General features: G+C 45.0%; 1 protein-coding gene across 1 annotated transcript in view; it reads right to left on the bottom strand.

Moving 5' to 3' along the window:
* Fig4 (FIG4 phosphoinositide 5-phosphatase) overlaps nt 1–22,406 on the bottom strand; it is a 114,171-nt gene that overhangs the window by 10,490 nt on the left and 81,275 nt on the right. Inside the window, exons 20-22 of the mRNA XM_051164130.1 lie at nt 22,035–22,230; nt 20,826–20,908; nt 16,890–16,979 (exon numbers count right to left, since the gene is read on the bottom strand). Coding sequence (XP_051020087.1) covers nt 16,890–16,979; nt 20,826–20,908; nt 22,035–22,230 — 369 coding nt within the window. The remainder of the gene's footprint in view (nt 1–16,889; nt 16,980–20,825; nt 20,909–22,034; nt 22,231–22,406) is intronic.

The following is a 22,406-nucleotide window of genomic DNA, read 5'->3' as shown; positions in this document are numbered from 1 at the left end:
TTGGTGGGCTCGAACTAGAACATTTAATAGCTACTTAATGGAAGAGGTGCTTGGCTTTGAGGCCTGCAGGCAACAGGGCTTGGTCACTGCACGGTGCTGGTGTGTGCAGAGGGGCACTTTTGACAGCAAAGGGTAGGAGGCATCAACCCTCCAACAGGGCTGGGTTCTGCCTCAGGCTAAGGGGTCGCCTCCGAGGCACAGATCTTCAGGAGCTGTGTTCCCTGTGTTCCTTGCATTTCCGGGAACAGCAGCAGCTGTGGCCTATCACTCCTAGAAATATAAACCAGTGAGTTGCAGGAATGGCCATGTGTCTTGCCTCTCACGTGCAGGTGACAGCAACCTGCTTGTTTCCTTGACACCAGTTCCAATAAACTGTTTATTAGTTAATGCCATCTTACGTTTAAAGTATTGCACAGTGTACAGAGTTTCTACATGCCCCAGGCTATTTCCTGCGGCATTAACATTTTCACATACTTTTTGGTTTTTATTATTAATGATATTGGTTAAATTATCATCAGCTAGATTCCATACTTTATGCTCACCTAATGTCCCCCTTCCCCAGGAACAATGTCCAGGACCTATTACATCTGGCCACCAGGACGCCTTAACGTTCTCACGGCAGGGACTGGACCTGACAGCCCTGAAGCACACTTCACCTACGTCTTTTTTTAAAGGTTTCTTAAAGTTCAAAGACAACATAGACAAGTAACTGAAGCAAGGCAGCTGTAGAGCCGTAAGCCTGCAAGGCAGCACACCCAGCTGTCTTTACTTCTGTGGCTCCCGCCACTGAGCCGCTGTCTACGATGGAGTCTGCTTCTTACACACTCAGACAACCGAGGAAAATCCTCTGAAGGCTCCAATGGGGCCTCAGTTCCCATCCAAGCTGACCAATTTCACAGTGCACTGATTGCTAGGACTCACCAGGTGCACTGGCTCAGTGCCTCTCGCAAGATAGCCTTGACATCTATTTTGTATCCTTTTTTTTTTAAAGGCTATTCTTTTTTCATTTAAAAATTATAAAGAAACATAGTCCACAAGTTGCATCATTGACATAAATAAAGAACATAAAATGAAGAAATTCAAAGAGTAGGCCATAATTCCAAAAGGAAACTGAGTTTTGCTTAGTCATCAGAGAGTAGAACTGTTTGAAAAGATTAGAAGGATTAAGAGGTATGGCCTTGCAGGGGTGGGTGTGGCCTTACTAGGAGAACTGTATTGCTGGAGATGGGCTTTGAGGTTTCAAAAGGCTCATATCAGTCCCATTGTTTCTCTCCATCTCTCTGTCTCTGTCTTCCTCCCTCCTCCCTCCCTCCTTCTCTCTGCCTGTGGATCAGGATGTAAAACTCTCAGCTATTTGTCCAGCATCATGCCTACTTGAATGTTGTCATTCTCCCACCATGACGGTAATGGACCAAGCCTCTCCATATCTCTGGTACCTAAGAACTGGAAGAAACTTAGTTGTGGTGAACAGGAAGGATGCTCCATCAGTGTTGAGATACATTACAAAGTTATAGAGCAATGCTCCTGCCCTCCGTCTTCCCTCCCACAGAACCAGCTCTAATTCCATGCCCCAGACAGACATCTGAACAGTGAGGCAGTCCTTAGCAGCCTGGGGATGCCAGAACCCAAGTGGCATAAGGGCACACAACTGCACTGAGGTACTGGGCTCGCCTAAGATGAGGAGGGCATCCCTGAGGTTGGTGTGTCCATAAAGGGAGTCAGAGCCAATAGAGGGCATCCATACTGGGGACAATCCTGAATGAGGGCTGATGGGAGATTAATTACATATGAGGACTAATCAAATAAGCATAACAAGGGTAAAGGGAGTCAATTTCTCACTGTTGGAGAAGGTCTGGGATAAACTCTGGACATTTTGTAATCAGAAGCGTCATTATAAAACTACAGATGTAAATGCATTTTGCCTATACATACAAAGACTGGATAGTATAGATACCTGCGTACTTCTATATACAGTTGTACATATCTGTGCATGTCGACATAGTGTGCTGTTTGAGTGGGCCTGGGAGCAGTGACCCTGCAGTGGCAACAGGTACACCTAGTGCCCAGATCTTGGCTTTAATATAATTTTCCACTTAGAAGAATCAGGGACCCTTGGAGGAGTGACTGATTTCAAGGCTAGGACAAACAAGGAACACGATGAACCCAAAGCATCTTGTGCCAGAAATCGGGAGAGCACTCTAAGAAAGATGAGAACATGGCCGGAGGACACGGGGGCAGGCTGAAGGGACTCTGGTAAAATTGGGGACAATTTAAGTATCAAAATGAGTAATATCAATGATTGATTACATCCCATTGAATATAATAAGTCAAGATCCCACAGTGAGGAAAGTAAACATATGACAAAGTGAAAGGTTTGGTGAATAAAGGCTATTTCTAGAATTTTAAAGCACCTTGCTAAAATATTCATTAATTAAAATAGTAAGTTCACAGTAGAGAAGTTCAGAATGTACTACTTTAGTCAAAAAATTGAAATAAAGATTATGAATAAAGGCATAATTTGAACTGTATGTCACCAGATGGGATGCAACAAGAAGCCACATGACTTGTGTAGTATTTCTGTCTGTATTCATGATGTGTCTTAAGCCAACAGACATTTACTCTGTCTTTGTATGGCTACTCTTACTGAGCTAGTCAGGAACTTAGGAAGGGCCTACCTTGGTTCTGGTTCAAGGTCTCTCACAGGGCTGCTGCCAACCCACTGGCTACAGCCACCATCAACTCAAAAGTAACCTGGGGTTGGGAATCTGATACTCCAAGCTCATTTCACTTGGTTGACAAGACCAACAGATGCTGTAGTGTTTTCTGTGTCTGTGCATAGGACTGCCCACAACGTGAAAGCTTGCTTTCCCCAAACAGGTGACCGCCACAGATCACTTTAAAACCTAATCAATTCTGATGTATGTGCTTGGCTAATAGTCTGGATTTTAAATCACCCCCAAAAGCTTATGTCTTAGAGCCTTGGGTTGCCAGCTTGGAGCCCTAATAGGAGCTAATAGAACCTTGGAAAGAGGTGGGTCTTGGGTAAGTTGGCTACATAGCAGGGACAATAAGACCTTAGCCCCTTCCTCTTGAAGCAGATCTGCTCTGCTACACTCTCCTGTTGTCATGCTGTGCTTTGCCAAAGGGCAAGGGACCATGAACTGGAGCCTTTCAGACTGTGACCCAAAAGAAATTTTTTCTCTTAACAAGTTAATTGTCTCAGGTATTTTACTCTAGTGATAGAAAGTTTGGCTAAAACACTCCTAGCCAAAGAAAGGACCCTGGTACAGAGTGGGAGGGGAGGATACTGGGGTTTGAAAAATAGAAGTAGGGTAGATTTGAAGGCTAGTCATTGCACTTGGTATCATCAGAACAAACTAAATCAATGTCCAGTCTACAAAACAATGGGCTATGTTCTTCAAAGTGTCAAGGTCATGAAAATCAAGGGTGGGGCCGTGTTTCAGAATGAAGGAGACTTTAGCGACTAAATGCAGTGTAAGGTTCTAGACTGGACCCTCCCCTACTCAAGGATGCTACTGGGATGACTGGTGGGAGCTAAATGGGCTCTGAGGATGAGAGCAGCAATGTGTTGGTGCTAATTTCCTGATGTGCTGTGACCTTGAGGACAGTCTCACTCATAGGAAATGTCCACTACGGGGTGATCAGAGTATGGCTGTTGGGGAAGGGAGAGATGGTATCAGCTCTCCAACTTAATCCCAAAAGACTGGGAAGAAGTGTATGCCTGCTCTTTTACTGCAACTCTTAGGGAGACGAGATTATTTTCAAGTTAAAGGGGTGTATCATTCTAAACACGAGACATTTAAAGTTGTCTAAGTTAAACTATTAGAATGCCAAGAAACTCCTGGTTTTTATAGGTCAGAAATATGCAGACTTTGGTAATTTCATATGCTAGAAAATTCCAAGAAAATAACACCAAAGATAATGAAATTCTGGTTTTCAATAAAAATGTAAAAGAGCGTGTAGGGCCCTTCTGATCTCTCCCTCCTGCAGTTGCTCTGTTGTCCAGTGTCGGTGGCATGGCCATTCCTACAATTCCATCAGGACAGAAGATCCGCAGTCGTGAAGTTTCTAAAACAATGATCCCTGAGTTCATATTTCTCTTTAGACAAAGTCCCACTTCTCTGCACCTCTTTACAGCAGCAAGTTCTGAAGGAATGGTTTCCTCTCCCCATATTTTCCTGAGCTCCTGTGAGCCATCTATTGTGATCTTGCCCCGACCCAACCTTACCCTACCCACAAAGCTCTTCGGCTGTAGCTTTCACCATCTTCTGCTTGGTTCTCGAATGTGTCCAGCTAGTTCCTGCCTAGTCCTTAGTGTGTGTTCTCTCTGCACTGAACATATTCCCAGTCCCTTCACAGCAGAGTCCTTTTAACTCGGATCTCAGGTTAGCTCCTCCAAGAAATATGCCTTGTGCACACACAACTAATCCCAGCACTCTAGAGGTGGAGGCAGGCAGAGCTCTGTGAGTTCATTATCACCAAGGCTACACAGTGAGATCCTGTTTCAAGCAAACAAAAATACAAAACCCCAAACAAAACAAACAAAAAAGCTAATCTAAAATAGTGCCAGAGCCTTACTTGCGTCAACCACTCTCTCCCATTTCCTTGGTTTGTATCTTCAAGGCATTTGCTTCAACATGAAATTGTGTTATGGATAACGTCACTGGCTCATCCTATCTGCATACCCCAGGACAGAAGGACTCTGAAGGAATCAGACACTCTTGGTTGTTACTGTCTGCCCAGTGGCAGAGTAGCACCGGATACACTGTAAGTGCTTAACACATATCTAGCAAATATGTGTACTGCCCACTTTCTGCCTCCAGCTGTAAATCACCCCAGCTAGACTTGAGGTTGTGATCACGTCAATTACACATTTTTAGGCATTACTCTTATTTTAGATCACTTTGCCCAACATCAGACCAAATGAAGAGATGCCACAACATTGCCCCCAACAATGCAACTTTTGCTCGGGTACTTTGGATAATGGAAGGACGTGACACTCGATGACAGAGACTCTCACTCATATCACCAGGGGTAGCACTAACTAGTCCAAAGATTCTCTCTTCAGGAATCTTAAGTCTTCATCCGGATACTTTCCACTGACTGGTTCCCCAGGTCAACTAAAAAAACGCTGCTTTACCTCACAGTGATCCCAGCACTACTGAAGAAGATGATCACGTGACTTCTAATCCGCTTCTCTGAGATAAGCACCCTGGGCTATCTCAATATGGAAAATTAGCCAGCACTGAGTATGAGAAAGGGCTGCAAACTCTAGTAGCCTGGATTGAAGAAAAAAAAAAAAAAAAAACCTTCCTGTGCATCTTATCTGAGAGCTACAGGGCGCACGTCCTTGGGCTGTCAGACAACTGTCTCATTTCTCAGGGCTGTCTTTCTGCTCTCTGGAACAGCTGGCTTCTCTGCCTCATGCTCTCGCTGATACGGAGCGAGCTGGAATATTCACAGCCAGTCAGGCTCCTAAGCATCCTCCTGGAGACTTACCATTTTCCAAACACATTTGCAGCTCTGCGTTTTCTCTGCTGAATACATTTTACATTTTAATAAGGAGAGAGAAGACTGATGCGGTGTAATGGTTCACTAACGAGCTTTGTAGCAGGAGTTCTTTGCTGAGGGCATTAAACAATTTATTTCATGAATGTCCTATGAGTGAAAAGCCATTTTTGACTGTCCTCTCTTTGGGGCTTTCCCTGTGTTCGCGGTGCAGAAGAGTGACCAGCTTCTGTGGTCACACAGACAATATTTTAGCGACCGTCAGCACCTTCCACTGTCTCAGATAAGAGAGTGAGCCCTCAGTGAGTATCACTAAATGAGTGAGTAAATAATCAAATTAGGAGCCAAGGATCACAGAGCCAGTGTTCCAGCCTGACTTCTCACTTCACAAAGGGAGCCATGGCTCAGACCAGCGGGGACTCAGTTCGGCAATGGCAGGGGTGGGGCCAGATCCCAAAGCCCCGATCCCCATCATCATGGGGACTTCGGCAAATGAATTTGTTGTTAACTGGACAAGCATGGACAGTTTTGTTTGTTTTGTGAATTTGTGTTTAGGAAGTAGCTCGCCATGATGGCCTTATTATACCCACATCCTCCAAATAACAACTTTAAGCTAATCACAACAAAGCATGCAGTGACAGGGGTCCTGTCCACTGGGACACAGCAGAGGAAGTGTGCTGCCAAGGGCTCTGGGATTCGTTGTTCCAGAGCAGAGAAGGAAGCCCATTCCCTCTTAGGCTGCCCGCGGCTGTGATGGAACGCCAGGAACACACAAAGCTCATGCACCCACTCCGCTGGAGGCCTTGGCTATGCCTTTCAGGGAAGATAACAGATGACTTTACTGTTGTTTTTTTTTTTTTTAATGCATTTTTTATGTGGTATGAATAGAAAGGTTTTATCCATAAAAAGTTAGAAAAATTAAGAGAATTATATATTAGTGCACCTTCCCAACTACAATCGTATAAAAAGTCCACCTAGTGCACTGTTAATTCAGTGTACACCATAGAAATGCCTAGATGTGGCTTCTACCTCTGCATGTGACTTTACTGTTTGAACCAGAGGCGTTAGGTGTTCTGGTAACTGGAGCTAAAAGCACTCTAAAAAGTCCAGGCCAACTTTGAGAGACACTTTATAAACAGAGCATTTGCATCCTTTGCTCCTTAAACAAGATATTTTTTTTTTAAAGCATAGAAAATAAATGAACACTTCTATAGTCAGCTAGGATGTGATTTTCGCTGGAAGGAGAAATCTTAATGGCTTTTCAGATAACTCTGGATATTTAGAGGTGTTATAATAAAATTAGACAATTGTTTTAAAGGTTTGTAATTGCGACTGAAACTATACGGACTGACAAACTGTTCACACTCTTATGTAACTATATGTAAACTATACGGACTGACAAACTGTTCACACTCTTATGTAACTATATGTAAACTATACGGACTGACAAACTGTTCACACTCTTATGTAAAATCCACTGGTCTATCTTGAACCTGAAATGTATTTTTTCACCAACACAAAGTGTTTTTTGTTTGGTTGGTTTTTTGTTTGTTTTGTTTTGTTTTTTGTTTTAACAGCTTGCATTAAAGTCTACTGAGCTTTGATGATCTTTCAAATGGCAGGTAACAGGTTGTATTTTAACAGTATTTTTTTAAATCACATTTTAAAAAATCACTTCTAATCTTATCAGGAAAATCTGTATACATTTCGTGTGGTGCCACCTGCATGCTTTCAAAAGGCTGCTTTTCACTTGAAAATTATAACCCTGCTATTGGTAACAAATACTGTCAACTGTTTTCCTTAAAATGACAGGCTCACTGGTTCACTTTTGTGAAAGTGTCTGCCAGGTACCCAAGCCTGCAGAACTACAACTCGTCTGTCAGTCATTTTGACTGACTGGTTCCGGGAAAGAAGCAGGGGGCAGTTCTCCTCACAACTTCCACCATCGCACGAGCCCTTCCTTCCAGACACCAAGATGCTTTACTCACATGTGTTTCCCAGGGGTCGTGGGCCCCAAAAGACTCATACGCAGGCTACTTAACAACTTTCAACAACTTACCAGCTTACATAAGCGTAGATGGCATTTCTCCCTAATGTTTTCACTCACCCTCTCCTCCTATCTCCAAGCCACCCTGTGAGTGTCTGAGAACAGAGGAAGGGACAACCACCCCCAGGGCTTGGTGCCACTGCCTTGATCTCACATGCTCACTGAAAAGGCACAGGAATCCCTAGGGATCTGCCGGCCACTCTTTGAGAACTGGTTCTTTGTATTTCCCCCCTATTTTCCTTTGGTGACAAACTGTGCCATTTCCACAGACACATGCCACTGTCTGTGTGTCCTGTTGGCACCTTCTCCTTTCAGAAGCTCTTACTACAGCACACAGGCTGTATTCTATTGAGTTGGCTTCATTCTCAGAGAAAAGGATTTGAGGTTCAGTTTCATCACTCAAAACTTCTGTAACTCTGAGTGAGCTACAGACCCTCTCTAAGCCCATTTTTCCTGGAAAAATCAGGGTATTGAATCTATTATTATTATTATTATTATTATTATTATTATTATTATTATTATTATTATTTTGGTTTTTGGAGTCAGGATTTCTCTGTGTAGCCTTGGCTATCCTGGACTCACTTTGTAGACCAGACTGGCCTTGAACTCACAGATCCACCTGCCTCTGCCTCCCGAGTGCTGGGAGTAAAGGTGTGTGCCACCATGCCCAACCTGAATCCATTAATCTTCAGGTACCTTCTGGCTCTCAGATTTTATGGTCATGTACACACACACACACACACACACACACACACACACACACACACACAGAGAGAGAGAGAGAGAGAGAGAGAGAGAGAGAGAGAGAGAGAGAGAGAGAGAACACACATCTAAGAACATTGCAAAACGCCATTTTGGCATTCTCCCCAAGCCTGGTCGCATTGTGAAGTTCAGGAGTCATCCTCCTCAACAGGCTTTGGACAGAAATCAGTACTTGAGGAGCTCAGGTGATGCTGAGAGACTTCCCAGGAGGCTGCTGGGGAATATCAAAGGTTCCTGATATGAGGTGAAAATCAGACTAAAAGCTAAAAGGAAACAAGAACTTAATAAACAATGCCTCCACCAACCATGGCCTCAGAAGAATGCATCTTACTCAGGCTGCTCACAGAACAGGAGCACAGACGTGGGGCCTGTGGGAAATGCAATGGACAGAAGAGGCAAGTCATTGGCCTTCGGAGCTTCAGGTGTAAGTTTGTGTATAGCTGGCCCCAAGACACTTTACACACAATGTCCCCCTCTTTCTACTAGACATTTTGAAAAAAAAAAAAAGAGAACCTGTGAGTTTGCTGGGGTATAATACGGAAGGAGCTGGAGAGAGGAGGGGAAAGGGACAACTGGTATAATGAAATTATAATTTAAAGCGATATTTTTAAAAAAAAGAAAGTCAACATAGCTTCAATTCCCTTTTCTTTATGGATAAAGACAGGATGCAATTTATTCAGACATTTTGGGGTTTACTTGGCATTTTGGTTACACCAGGACTACACAATAGAAACTGTGGCTACAAACTGGCTCAGATTTCACAAGAGAGTTGGAAGCAGCTGTGGGAGGGAGGATTGGACCTCAGCATCTCCACTCTGTCCAGCTGAGAGCCAAGCACAGCACGCACTTTTTCACCCACAAGGTAAGTGTGAGCGTGCCCCATGGATGTGGAAACAAAGGCGAATGCACACTGGAAAGTATGATTCTGTTCTGTGCAGACTGCTCAAGTGATTACGAGGACTGGCTACAATATAGAAACGAATTCTCTCATTAAGAGCCTCAACAATTGGTAGTGGTAGGAAAAATAAAACACAAAACAACAACAACAACAACAACAAAAACCAGATAATGTGTGGCCCATTTTACTCCATCCCACTAATGCAATGTAAGTTAAGAACAGTAACATCTCATCCACTGAGAACAATCAGGAGACGCCGGCTAAGAGCTCCGAGCTGCTTAGTACGCAGGGCAATAAAAGCTGAAAACCGTTCAGTGTCTTACCATACATTTCAATTTGTTTATCTCGGCATTTCTCCCTCACATTTGATTAATGTATAATGTAAAAAGGCAAGGCTTTTTTTTTCATCCCTGGGGTCCAGTGGTGGCTGAGGTGGGACAGTGAGCACGAGGCTCTTGCTCTAGGCCTATCGGGAGCTGGTTGTTTCTAGCGTTTCTCTCTGTACTTTTAACTCTTAAACTTTCTGATTATTTGGGGCCACTGGTCACTGGTGAGAAACTCTGAACTTTCTTAACTCTTAACTGTCAGGGTGATGGCTCTGGCAGCTGTACTTTAACTCATAAACTCTAAGGCTGGTAACCTTGCTATCTGAGGCTGCTGGCTGTGGTGAAAAGAAAGAAAGAAAGAGAAAACCATGCATTCACACAAACACAGGCACCTCCCACAGATCATTCATAAGCGAACATAAAGACACAGACAATCAGACAGGCAGCCACAGAAATGGTGGATGGTGAATCGAGGAAAACTCCAAGCAACCAACAAGAGCTTTATTTCTATCCTGGGTTTTTATAATATCTATGAAAAAAATCACTTCATTCAAAAATAGATACAATCATTACATAAAGAGGAAATTACAGTAGAGCTACCGAGTCTAAGTTCTTTCATTAAAACTATAGCTAACTAGATACTTTTGTTTGTTATAAGTTTAAAGCAATGGTTTTATCTATATGTTCATTATGAGTTTTTTATGTCAAAGTTTTTCTCTCTTGTCTTGTATAGCTATTTATTCTTTGTCTCTATAGTCATTTGTTTCTTATTGTAGTGCATTTTATCCTTGGACTAAACCTAGAATGAATGTATCTCCTTGGTTATTAGTTTGTTTCAATCTTGTTTTCCTTCTTGGTGTAATTCACATGGAGGTTAATAGAGCTCCTAACAGGCTTTGCTATGTTGTAGGAGGGCTTTATAATTACCTGAATCAATTCAGGAACCAGTTTCAGGAATTATAAAATCATCTGTAGGAAATCTGCCTAACAGAGAGAGTAGCACCTATGGAGAGATAGCACTGTGCTATAGGCATATAGCCGCCATGCCAGCTATGTGAGACAGCAGGGAAAGGCAGTATAGCAGTAATAGACAGTATTGAGGCAAAATCCCCGGGGCTTTGCCTAAGCCAGGGACACGCCCATACGTCAGGCAGGCAAACTAAAGGAGTGGGCTGCCACTAGGAAGCTCCCTTGCTTGCTTCTGCAAACCCAGCATGTGACTGCTCCCAGCAGTGTAAGATCCCTAAAAGAGGTGAAACTACTGACTGTCAAACATTATCCAGATTGTAAGCAGCACTTACTATGCGTCAGGTGTCACGCTAGGGACAGAGTTCTAAACCAGATGAACTTGCGCCCAACTAGCTTAGTCTTTCTGACTCGTTTAAAATCAACCTGCTCCATGGTAGCATCCATTTACTGAGGACTTCCTGTCCTTATACAGATGAGAGGGTAGTTGGCATGGTTTTACCTATGAAAATGTGTAACTGGTTTTACTGGTAAAATAATAACATTCATAAACATGGGAGATTACGTAACGAGAAAAGACTTGCTGGTGGATTTTAAGTACAAATGGTGTTTGTCTTTTAAAAGTCATGCAGAAAGACCCAGGAAAGCTGAGTCATAGCTAGCACTGAAGAGCGGTATGTACATGGACAGTGAACGCAAGTTCTTGTCTTCAGGCCAAGTTTTCTCTTAATTGGAAATTCTTCCCCTTTGTGCCATTTCATACTGGACACTTGTCCATTCGACCAAAGGGAATGGGTGTTGAGAAGGCATAGCGACACAGCATTAAGCCACAATCACCCCATCTACCCCAAATCACTCTACCCACCCACTACATATAAAACTCAGGGTTATCTGTCCAGCTAACAAAATAAGAAAACCTAAGCTATTTGGTTCTTATATACAAAGCTAGACACATCCCACAGTAATATCCCTTATGTGGCCTTATTGGAGATTCTCTGCTGCCCCAGTGCAGAGGTAAAAAGATAGTGCTTTAGAGGTCCAAATATACCGTAAAACTATAAACTCTTTATCAGTAACACATTTTTTCACTTTAATGAGTTCACAGATTCCTAGAAAAAAATTTAAAACATGTATCTATTTACCCTAGATGGATTTAAAAAATGAGAAACAATTTTTAAAACCAAGTATAGAAAAATCTCTCAAATTCCTGAGTTTCTTTAATCTAGAGCTTTTTGGGGTACAAGCACGTCCTTCGGCTATCCTGTCACCAACTTCCCCCAGATTTGCACCAACCCAGCTATCTGGGCAACACATGGCTCTATCTAGTCAACCATACTATGAAACTCCCGCTCCCCGGAGCTGGACAGGGATGGCAGTCACCTGTAATCCCCAGCATTTGGGAGTGTGACACAGGAAGATCACAAGTTGGTGGTTATCTTGGGTCACGCCTGTCCTTTTACGTGCTCTTGGCCCATTTAACTGACCCCCCTCGGTACTGTGGGTGAAACTTGGGGCCTGGTGCATAATGGGAAAGTGCCCCACCTGGACCAACAGCACCAGACCTCTTTTCAGACCTCTTTTTGTGTTTTCAGATGGAGTCTCACTACGTTACACAAGCTGGCTCTGATCTCACCATAGCTCAAGTTGTCTGTAAGCTTGCAATTCTCTTGCCTCAGCCTCCCCAGCGACCAGGACTACTGGCCTGCACTACCAGGCCCAGGTCTCCTTCTCTAAGCCCAGCGCCAGGATCGCACTGAACTGCTGTTCTGGTACTGATAGATCCAGGAGATATGTTATTTAGCCTTGTTTCAAATCCACTCTCCACACCATCTCCAAACTGACCTTTCTAAAATGCAAATATAAGCACAACCCACTCGATTACAATACAGCTTTGAAACTAAAGGTCATGCTGCCTCACCCAGTCTCTTCCAATGGTGTTCCCACCTGTGCATGGCTGGCCCCACACCACCTCCTTAAATCAGATGCACGGAATCAGCTTTGGGTCTTCCTATGGTTCAGATGTGGCCTGACCCCCTCCTCCTCCAGGGCTCATATGCTGTACCCTAATTTCCCTGGTGTGGTGGTATCCTAGATTCCCAATGTGGTCCACTCCTTTTTAGGGGTGGGGCCCAGTGTAGGGATAATAAGACCTTTAGACAGGAAGAATGATTTTTTTTTTTAGTGAGTTTTAATAAAAAGAATGAGCCTGGTCTTGCCCTTGTCTCTTGGTTCCTGTGTCACCATGGAAATTCTCCCACTTCCTCTCCCTGTGGTGTCTGCCAGGAGCCCCTCCCCAGAAATGACCACTTAGGATGCCCACACATGGAACTGCAAGTCAAATAATCCACTTTTCTTTAAAGTGTGCTGTCAGGCTATTGTGCTACACCAATACAAGAGGACGAAGGCAGGTCTCTAGAAACAGTGTGTAGGTCAGAGTTCAAGGTCACACAGCCATGTGAAGAAAACTTGGGATCTCAAATGAACCCGTGAGAGTGCCTGCATATGGCATGCCTTATCCCTCAAATAAGACAGCCATCACACTAAAATCTTAAACTATCAGGCATTTTACATACCTTAAAAGTTAGTAACAGGGGTAGCTACAATGAAGCTTACAACTCACTATACTAGGGACCCTTCAGCAGAGCCTTCCTTGGAAGCCCCAATGAGTCCATCTTGTTTTAGTAAATCTGGCCTGCTAAGGAGCAGCAAGTGCTACTGCACCAAATGGAGACACACACTCGCCTTCTCCCCTGGCCCTCCGCCTTCTCACTTCTTGGGATTTTCAATTTGACTTTAATTTATTGCTTCCTGCTCATCACTCTTCCCTCCCCTGGCCCTGTGCCAATTCCTGGGGTATAACAGGAGTGTGCATTCCAAAGCTTCCAATGCTGTGGCTGTGAAGCTAGCACAATTTAATGCGTGTGCAAATGACTCTGTGTGTGTGTGTGTGTGTGTGTGTCATTAGGAAAAAACAAAGGAATGATGTCTTTAAATATTAACAAAACACAAGAACAAAATAGTGGAGACATAGAAAGGTGTCTACAGACCCAAGTCATGCTACAAGACCAATGGAGGCCAATAAGTCTCCATTCCTACAGTTTAACCTCCACTCCAGCGGTTTAAAAAGGCAGCTGCCAACCCGTTTGCAGTACAGTGGTAGGCATTATGGGCACCAGAAGCAACCTGTCTGGTTTTGAATCCCAGTTTCTCCATTTGCTGCCTGCCTGAACTTGGGCAAATTATATCACTGTGCACTTGCATTTTCCACCTCTGTGGACATAACACCAGCTCCTTGTTTAGGTGTCTGTGGGAATTGGGTCATTACAGGAAATAAAAGGTAAAGTGCAGTAAGTGATGGGTGATGCCATTCCTCCTAGCGTGGGTCAGAAAGCTGTCACACTTGGGTCAAATGCAGCTTTGGGTATTTGTGTTGGCAACATAGACAACTGACCAGCATGAGCTTAGCATGAACCTCTGGGCAACGTTCGGCAATTGCGGTCTCGAGTGGCTGTGTCTAGCTCCCCGACCCACTGCACCCACAAATCAGGGGAAGCCTCTATCCATAGGCTTCTTGGCAATTTTTAATAGTGAAAACACATTTAACATTTGCTCTTATGATTCTCTCCAGCTGAGAAAAGGAAAGCTGGTAAGGCTCAGAATTTCAGGAGCAGCAGGTAGATAACGAAGCACGTGGAGACAAGCAGGCCCGGGGCATCTGAGCTTACAGCACGCATACCATCGTTTTAGATGTCCTGGAACCTGGGCTACAGCAAGGGAGGCTTCAGGGGCCTCACCCAAGTCTAGTTTCTGCTGCTTCGAGCATAGCTCTGGGGAACTAAAAATGAATAGTTGGCATTTTAAGAGCCTGGTTATAGTTCCAGTTTAAAGGGCACACACACACTCACAGCCCTCTCTAAAACTCACTTGGCAGTTGCCATGACAGCGTAAGGCAGCACCTACCAAGCTCTTTGTTACCCTGGCGAGGATGAGGCACAGAAGCATACTCATCACAGACGCTTTACTAATTAAGTGGAAAAGGTTAAAATGCATTTCTAGATCCACATGGGTTTCGCCTGTGCCTGGACTCAGGAGAGCAAATGTTGAAATATGAATAAGTAATTACTAAGTGAGTAATAAGTAAGACAAATAGCATATCTAGGCCTGAAAAAAAAAAGGGAAATATTTGTATTCTTTTCCCTTCATCACTGTCATCTCCTAATGAGCTACAACTTACTATTTTAATGGAATGGTGGATTTGAAGCACACGGTTCAGCTACCCAAGTCTCTCATTTCCTAACATACTTTTGTCCTTTGTCTTGCTGATTTCAGCTCATACTTCCATACGGTAAGGAGCTATGATGAAGCAAAATGGTTTCTAAATTAAGGAATTTATATACTTCCCTTGCCTCCAAAATAAAAAGTAGGGAAAGGAAAGATACTGCCGTGGAAGGAAGAAGGGAGAAACAGCGCCTCGTGTGTGTGTGTGTGTGTGTGTGTGTGTGTGTGTGTGTGTGTGTGTTTGGAGGGTGCGGGAGACAGAGCGCTAGCTTCTGTTCTTCCATTCTCATTAACCACCCTCGCCCCAGACAGAAATCACGCACTAAGTCCCCATCAAAGAAGCAACACACTCAGAACTGATCAAGCTGGTTTAAGAGAGGGTAGTGGACATCCACCAAATGTCAACACCGCCAGACACTGGCCTAGTCACCTCCCATACGGCCCTGCTGAATCTCCACATGACCCACTTTACAGAAGAAACTCAACAGAGTATGTCCTGCCCGGGAACCTCCTCTTGTCACAACCCTGTGCTTTGTCCTGATAAACAGAGATGACATCCAAAGGCAGATAAACATGATGACCACAATGGCAACTTACTAAGCACCTGTTCCAGACACTGTGGAGCCCCTCCCGTGTGGCAGGTGCTATGGTAACGAAGTTGTTGTCGGTTCAAGGTAACCGCTGTCATAATGTTACTGTGCATCGTGTAAAGCCTGCACTTGGGTTATTCGCATGCTGATTTCTCTACTGCACTATCTGGTTTCAATCCTCGCATGGCATTATAGGGCATATGCTAAGAATCTCCTGTCTCAAGTTTGTGTAAACATTGTTGACCATTTATTCTCCATCTTGTCAATAAAAAGGGGACAGCCAGTAACTGGGCAATAGAGAGAAGAGGGTGGGACTTCCCATTCCAGAGAAGAGAGTAGAAAACAGGAGAAAGAGGAAAGGACACCATGAGAGGCAGCTGGAGCGTAGAAGGCCATAAATCAGTGTTATGGAGAATGTGGCGGGAGGTAGCTAGATTATCTTTGAGGGATACAATGGTATAATAATGCCCAGTTGTACATTTAAGCCAATTAAACAAATCATAGTCTCTCTGTGCCTATTATTTGGGAACTAGCTGGGCTAAAGAAAAACTGTTGCTTTATTACTTTCATGTTACAGGTAACGACCCAGAAAGCGGCATGATTTGAACACTGTTCTGTTGAGCTCAGAATTTCCTAACTTCCTAAGCTAATAGCTTCCACCAAGTTATTAGCACTAATGGGTTCCTGCAGCAGCAAGAAGAAACTAACCCGCGCATGCTTTGGAGAAGTGGTTCTTAACCTGGGGGTTGTAACCCCTCGGGGGGAGGTCAAATGACTCACTCTTCCACAGGGGTCACATATCCTGCATATCAGATAGTTATATACCAGTTCATACCAGTAGCAAAATTACAGTTATGAAGTAGCAACGAAATGATTTTATGGTTGAGGGTCACCGCCGCATGAGGAACTGTATTACGGGGCCGCAGCACTGGGAAGGCTGAGAACCATGGCTTTGGGGGGGGTCTTGTGGTAGACCTAAAGTCTCTCTGGTATCAAACTGTTTCAACACCCCCTCTCTACCCAGGTCAAGGCAGATGAATGGAGGGAAGCCACAGGGTGCAGTCAAAGACTGCCACCTCTTCCCCGCCCCCATTGCCCCACCCCCCAGACATAGTCTTCAGTAAAGATAATAGCAGGAAGAATGCCTTTGTGTGTCAAATTATACTACGTCGGTAACAAACTGACATTTTCCCTGCCAAGTCATCAGATATGCTCCACAAGTGGCATGGACACAGAGATCTTTTTAAAAAAGATTTAACAGAAGGCCAGCGAGATGGTTCATGGGTAAATGTGCTTGCCACCAACCCTGATGACCTGAGTTCAATCCCTGGAACACCTATGGTGGAAGGTAAGAGCTGACGCCTTCAAACTGCCCTCTGACCACCACATGTGTGTTGTGGTGCATACACACACACACACACACACACACACACACACACACACACAAACAAATGAAGTCTTAAAAAGTTTTCAAAGTGGTATCTAGTACTTACAGTTTTGCAACACCATCTGAGCACCTGGAACAACACAGCTGCTGACTGCTTCTGTCCTGTTTATGGTGACTCTGCCCCAGCTGAACAAACCTGCCGACGACAAAGGATGAGTGTCAGCTCCTGTCAACCAGAGTGGACATTCACAGCCATGGAGACAGGGTGGAACCGATTCTGCACCTCCATTATCAGTGTGACACTACACAACACGGAATGCAGGACGCATGGGGTCAGGGTGATCGAGACCCGGGCAGGGAACCTGCTAAGAGCCCAGAGCTTTGACCCAGTTTCCTCCAGCTACTCCTGGGAAAACTGCTGTCTATCAAATAGAGGTGCCACACACAGCCATCTTCCCCTCAGAGACACAGGGCAGTTTGTCGTCCTGTTCCCATGGCTGGTGACAGGGCAGGATCAAGGAGCTGATTTCCTTCCTATTTTTCTACCATTTAAAATATTTTCCTTTGACGACTATGGATAATCTTATCATTTATTTTTCATAAGCTTTTTTGAAGGTCAAGTGCTATGGTTGTGCAATTCTTAGTGCTGCAGACAAACTCCCTGGGGCTGGCTTTCATCTGAGGCAAGTGACGGATTAGGTCTGGTTTTGGGATGGAGAATATTGTGTAACAATAGCTACACACACTTAAAATTTCTCAGATAAAGGGTACAATCTCTAGCGCGCACACACACACACAAAAGAACATTGTAGAGGGGGGTGGAGGGCCTAGAGAGGAGACTCCATGGTTAAGAGCACTGGCTGCTTTTCCAGAGGATCCATGATCCGTTCCCAGCACCCCCATGGCACCTTGCAACCACCACAAACTTCAGTCCCAGGGCATCCCCTGGTCTCCTGTGGGTACCAGGCAAGCATGTGGTGCACAGACATACATGCAGGCAGAATGCCCATACACATAAAAGTAAAATTTAATTAATAAAGAAAGAACACTGTGGCCCGTGTATGAAGCTTCATGGAATTGAAAGCTTCTAGGTCTGGTCAAGAGAGCAAACTAAAGCCACAGGAAAGACGGGGAAGGAAGACAGAGAGCAGGGCTCTGCGGGCAGAACAAAAGCACAAAACTGAGCAAGCCTGATGGTTGCAGCTCAGTGCAAGGAAAACAGGCAGGAGAAAGGGAGGCAGGGGGACAGGGTCAATGATAAGTGTCCCCTACCCCACCTTGAGTCAGTTGTGAGTCCCAATACAGTGCTCTGCAGACCCAAGTAATCTGTGTCCCCCCCAACCACAGTTCTCTGTAGTGTCAAGTCAGCTGTGCCCCCTTCCCAGTGCCCTGTAGCCTGAGTCAGCTGTGCCCCCACTTTCCAGCATACTGTGTCCCCAAGTCAGCTGTGGCAATTCAAGCCAGTCCAGGACACCATCGCCGTGTGCACAAACTCCAGTGGACACCAGTTTACTGGATGCAGACCTGGCGGTAGGAAGGCTACCTGCCAGTACATGGGCTTGCTGCTAGCTCTCTGGATCCAAAGAGGCAGCAAGAGAGCTCTAGTGGCCAGCTAGGACAAGAGTGGAGCCATGCAGTCCCTGAGCATGTCTGGGCCACCCATGGCCTAGTTACTTCATAGAAACTTCTGTAGTTTGGATGGACTTTCCTCCACCAAAGGCCCATGCATGAAGCTTATTCCCAGAACAGGGCCACTGGGAGGAGGTTGGTGGTAGAAACTGTATATACGGGGTCTAGTCAAAGGTTTTAGGTCACTGTGATATGACCTCAAATGGAGCCAGAGACGCCAGTTTTCTTTGCCTTTTTTGTGTCCCAGTCATAAGATTAAACAATTTTGCTAGCATACGTCCACCCTACTGTGATGTTCTGCCTTGCCAAAAACCCAAAGGTCAACTGACCATGGACTGAAATCTCCAAATTTGTAAGTCACAGCAAACCTTTCTTCCTTATAAGTTGATTACTTCAAGTATTTTTGTTATAACAGCAGACAGCTGACAGCTGACTAGCACAAAAGCTGCCAGAAGGAAGCTTCTTTGGCCTCCACCAATGACTATGGATGATGAAGAGTAATATCCTACACAGGCCTGAAGGGACAGAGTGCTAACAAGAAAGGGGCCATCCTTTCCCCTTTCGTTGTAAGCACCAATAGCTGAGAGGATCACGAGAAAGTATATGCCGTCTAAACCACAAGATTCCCAGAAAGCATGGGATACATCTCCTGGTCATGTCACTGAACAGCCCTGCACTTTTGGAATGATAATCTCTTTTAAAATCAACTACAGAAGTGTTTACAGAACAGACTAACCACTGTGAAGCCTTAAATGAACAGAACAGGAAGGTGTCATACGAATGAGACTTATTCCGGGGTGGACGCCTCCCTGTTCTGCAGCCATCATCCCTTCTGTGCAGCCTGGCTTTCAGCCTCCACAGGCTGGTTGTTTGCCAGGGATGCTGAGGGTGATACAGCCTGCATCTCAAAGGGGACATGTGAGATAGATCTCAGAGTCTGAGCCAGGAAGGCTCCAGCAGAGGTCATGGCTGAGGCAAAACAAAAACAAACCACTTTTCTTCTTGTTTCAACTGAAGCAACACTTCCATCCTTGCCAAGCAGGACAAGAAGCAACAGCGCTCAGTTACTAGACGCCCCCCAGCACTCCTTCCAGACCACCCTGCTCACAGGTACACTGCAACATAGTTACGGAGCAAGTAAATAACTGTGCTCATGTGCTGGGATGGGGGTGGGAGTGAGCAAGAGTGGCTCCATTCCAAATGACTGACTCGGCTCTTGACCAGACAGTGATGCAGCTTTATAAAAGTGTCAAGTTACGAAGGCAATTTTGTAGTCAAGATATGCCATAAATTTTATGTTTTATGCATCATAGAATAGATCTTAGTGGTTTCAAATAAAAACTGGCATCATCCAGGTTAATGCGTATTAAAAGGAAATGTCCTCCTTAAGAGGAACTGAGTATTGGCACTTATATTATAGGATTTATATAAGTCGAACATAAGTGAATTAAGCAGGGCTGTCTCCACGGGACATACAGTTATCCAAAGGTTGTACTGGGCTCGGGAGGTGCTCATGGTGGCCCTGCCAGGCTCTTGACGTTTCAAGGGAGCAGGATCCCTTAGAGGATCTAAGAACCCTGACCACATACACCCCACATGCCTAATTTGATACCATTTCAGGAAATGGATTCCATCTGGTGGATTTCCCTCCTCTCAGTGAAATCTGGCTTATGGCATCCTTCCTTAGCCACTTCTCCGCATTAACTGCCTTAGATGTAAAGAAATGCAAGGTTTTTAACCATTGATGTTCAGGATTCAGTTCCAGAGAAGGTACCTGGATCTCGAGAGCTGGGGAACATAGCCGTGCATCCGTGTCCAGCTTCAGCCAGACATGGACAGTATGAATGTGTGAATGTCCCATGATCTCTCCCCTGAGGCAGCATCTGAAGCGCTGGGTCCTCGACCCCCAGGACGAACCAGGGTTTCATATTCAGGCATTTAAATGCTCCTGCATTGTAAGTAGAACCTACTGCCATCTATGTTACTGTGTTTACTTTTGTGATAGTTAGTTTTCTCAACTTGACACAAACCAGTGTCATGGGAAGAGGGAAGTTCTGGTGGGAGGCTTTCTCTGTCAGTGTGGCCTGTGGGCATTCTCCTGATTGCCGGTGGAAGCAGAGGGCCCAGCTCTCTGCGCATGCTGCCATTCTGGGCAGATGGGCCTGGACTGTGTAAAAACGGCAGCTGGGCTGGCGGCTAAGACAAGCTCCTCCATGCTTCCTTCCCACCTCGGTTCCTGCCTCCAGGTTCCTGTTTCGGTTCAAGGATGGACTGTGATCTGTGAGCTATGTAAGCCATTCCCTCCTCAACTTGGCTCTGTTCAATATTTATCACAGCACAAAAAAGTTACAGTGTATGTCACAATAGTCATGGTTCACTGTTTTTCTTTCCTTCCTCTGCAGAAGTCCCTTACCTGGCATAAATAGAGAGATCTTCCTCTGACAGGCTATCAGAGAGGCTAATTCCATACACTTCCTTCATGGGCTGCACCACATTCTAGAGTTTCAAGAACAAGAACCAGTTAGAATCATCAGATATTATCCATGTTAATATTTCCAGAGAGGAAGAAAATGAATCTAAGAATTTTTCCACAAAAAGCAATAATACGTTTTGGGTTTTTTTTCGTTTGTTTCTTTTTTTTCTTTTCCCATATTGCTCATTAAGCTTCAATTAATGACTTTCAAAAAAATCTGTTTGTTGGGAGCGGTGGCTCGTGCCTATAATCCTGGCACTTGGGAGGCTGACATAGGAGGATTGTAGTGAATCTGAGGCTAACCTGGGCTACATAGTGAGTCTTATAGCATGGCATGGTGTGAGACCCTGCCTCAAAACAACAACAAAGCCTCCCAAATAACAAACACAACCTCCAAGAAAACTATGATTTCTGTTTCTTAAGTTGTTTTTTAATGTGCTAAACAAACATGGCTGCTGTATATAATGTAGGAGTTGGCAGTTTACTTATTTATTTATTTTTCTGTCAAAGGCCAGACAGTAAATAGTCTAGGCTTGCTGGGCTGCATGGCCTCTGTTGCTACTGCTCAGCTTTGGCATACAGTGTGAGCCACCATGTGCAACGTAAGTGAGGAGGCCCAGCTGGGCTCCAACATAACTTTATTTTCACAAACGGGAAGTGGGCTTGATCTGGCCAACATCCCTTCACTAACTCCTCGTCTAGCAGGATGAGGTTTTTCCTGCATTCTGATTTTTAGCTCTTTCTAGAGAGCAACTGTTTCTGTCCACTTGCTTCCCTTACTGTATTAGTAAATTGAATTGGACAGGACTCGTTTCCACCAGGGCTGTGCCAAGACTTGGGGACCCAGGTCCCGACCCTGCATGCCAAGTGTCCGATGGGGGAATAAATAGACAGACATGCTAGAAGCTGGACAGGACCCTGTGACAGCTGCTGTAGTGGGGAGGACTACAGAGAGGAGCAAAGCCCAGAGCATTTCCAAGGTCTAAGCAGAACGCAGCCATCCTATGCCGTGCCTTGGGCGGTGCACGGAAACAGTGTGAGTGGGGTAAGTGACATTTTCCTGCTCTCGGCCTTTGAAGCGAAAGCAGAATTTTAAAGATCATTTTCCAGAACCTCGGGCTGGATCACACATGCTTCCTGCCCCCGCACCTCAGTCACTTTGGCACTGTCCCCGGTGTCTGTCATCTTGATGGGAGTGGACCGCTGAGATACCGAGCCTTCATCTTCCCGGTCAGAGCCAGAGTCATCCTCGGAGCTGCTGGATACGGCCTCCTCGCTGGGGGGCGGCGGGGCGCTTGCGGCTGTTTTCCGCTGCAGGACAGCTTCCTCTCTGTTGCTTTTGTTCCTTTAAGAAGGAGTGTAGGAATGTGCATCTTCCGGGTGCACAGGGAGATGTGAGAAGCTAGCGACTAGATTCAGCATGTGCTGGGTGGGAAGCCTAGTACTTATCTACACGTAATGGAACTGCTGTCATTTAAAGACGAGCCAGTGTACTCTCGGAGGGCAGCCACCCTCTCACCA

The sequence above is a fragment of the Acomys russatus genome, chromosome 21 (assembly GCF_903995435.1).
Source record: "Acomys russatus chromosome 21, mAcoRus1.1, whole genome shotgun sequence".
Taxonomy (NCBI): Eukaryota; Metazoa; Chordata; class Mammalia; order Rodentia; family Muridae; genus Acomys; species Acomys russatus.
This window is presented reverse-complemented; position numbering and strand designations above follow the sequence as displayed.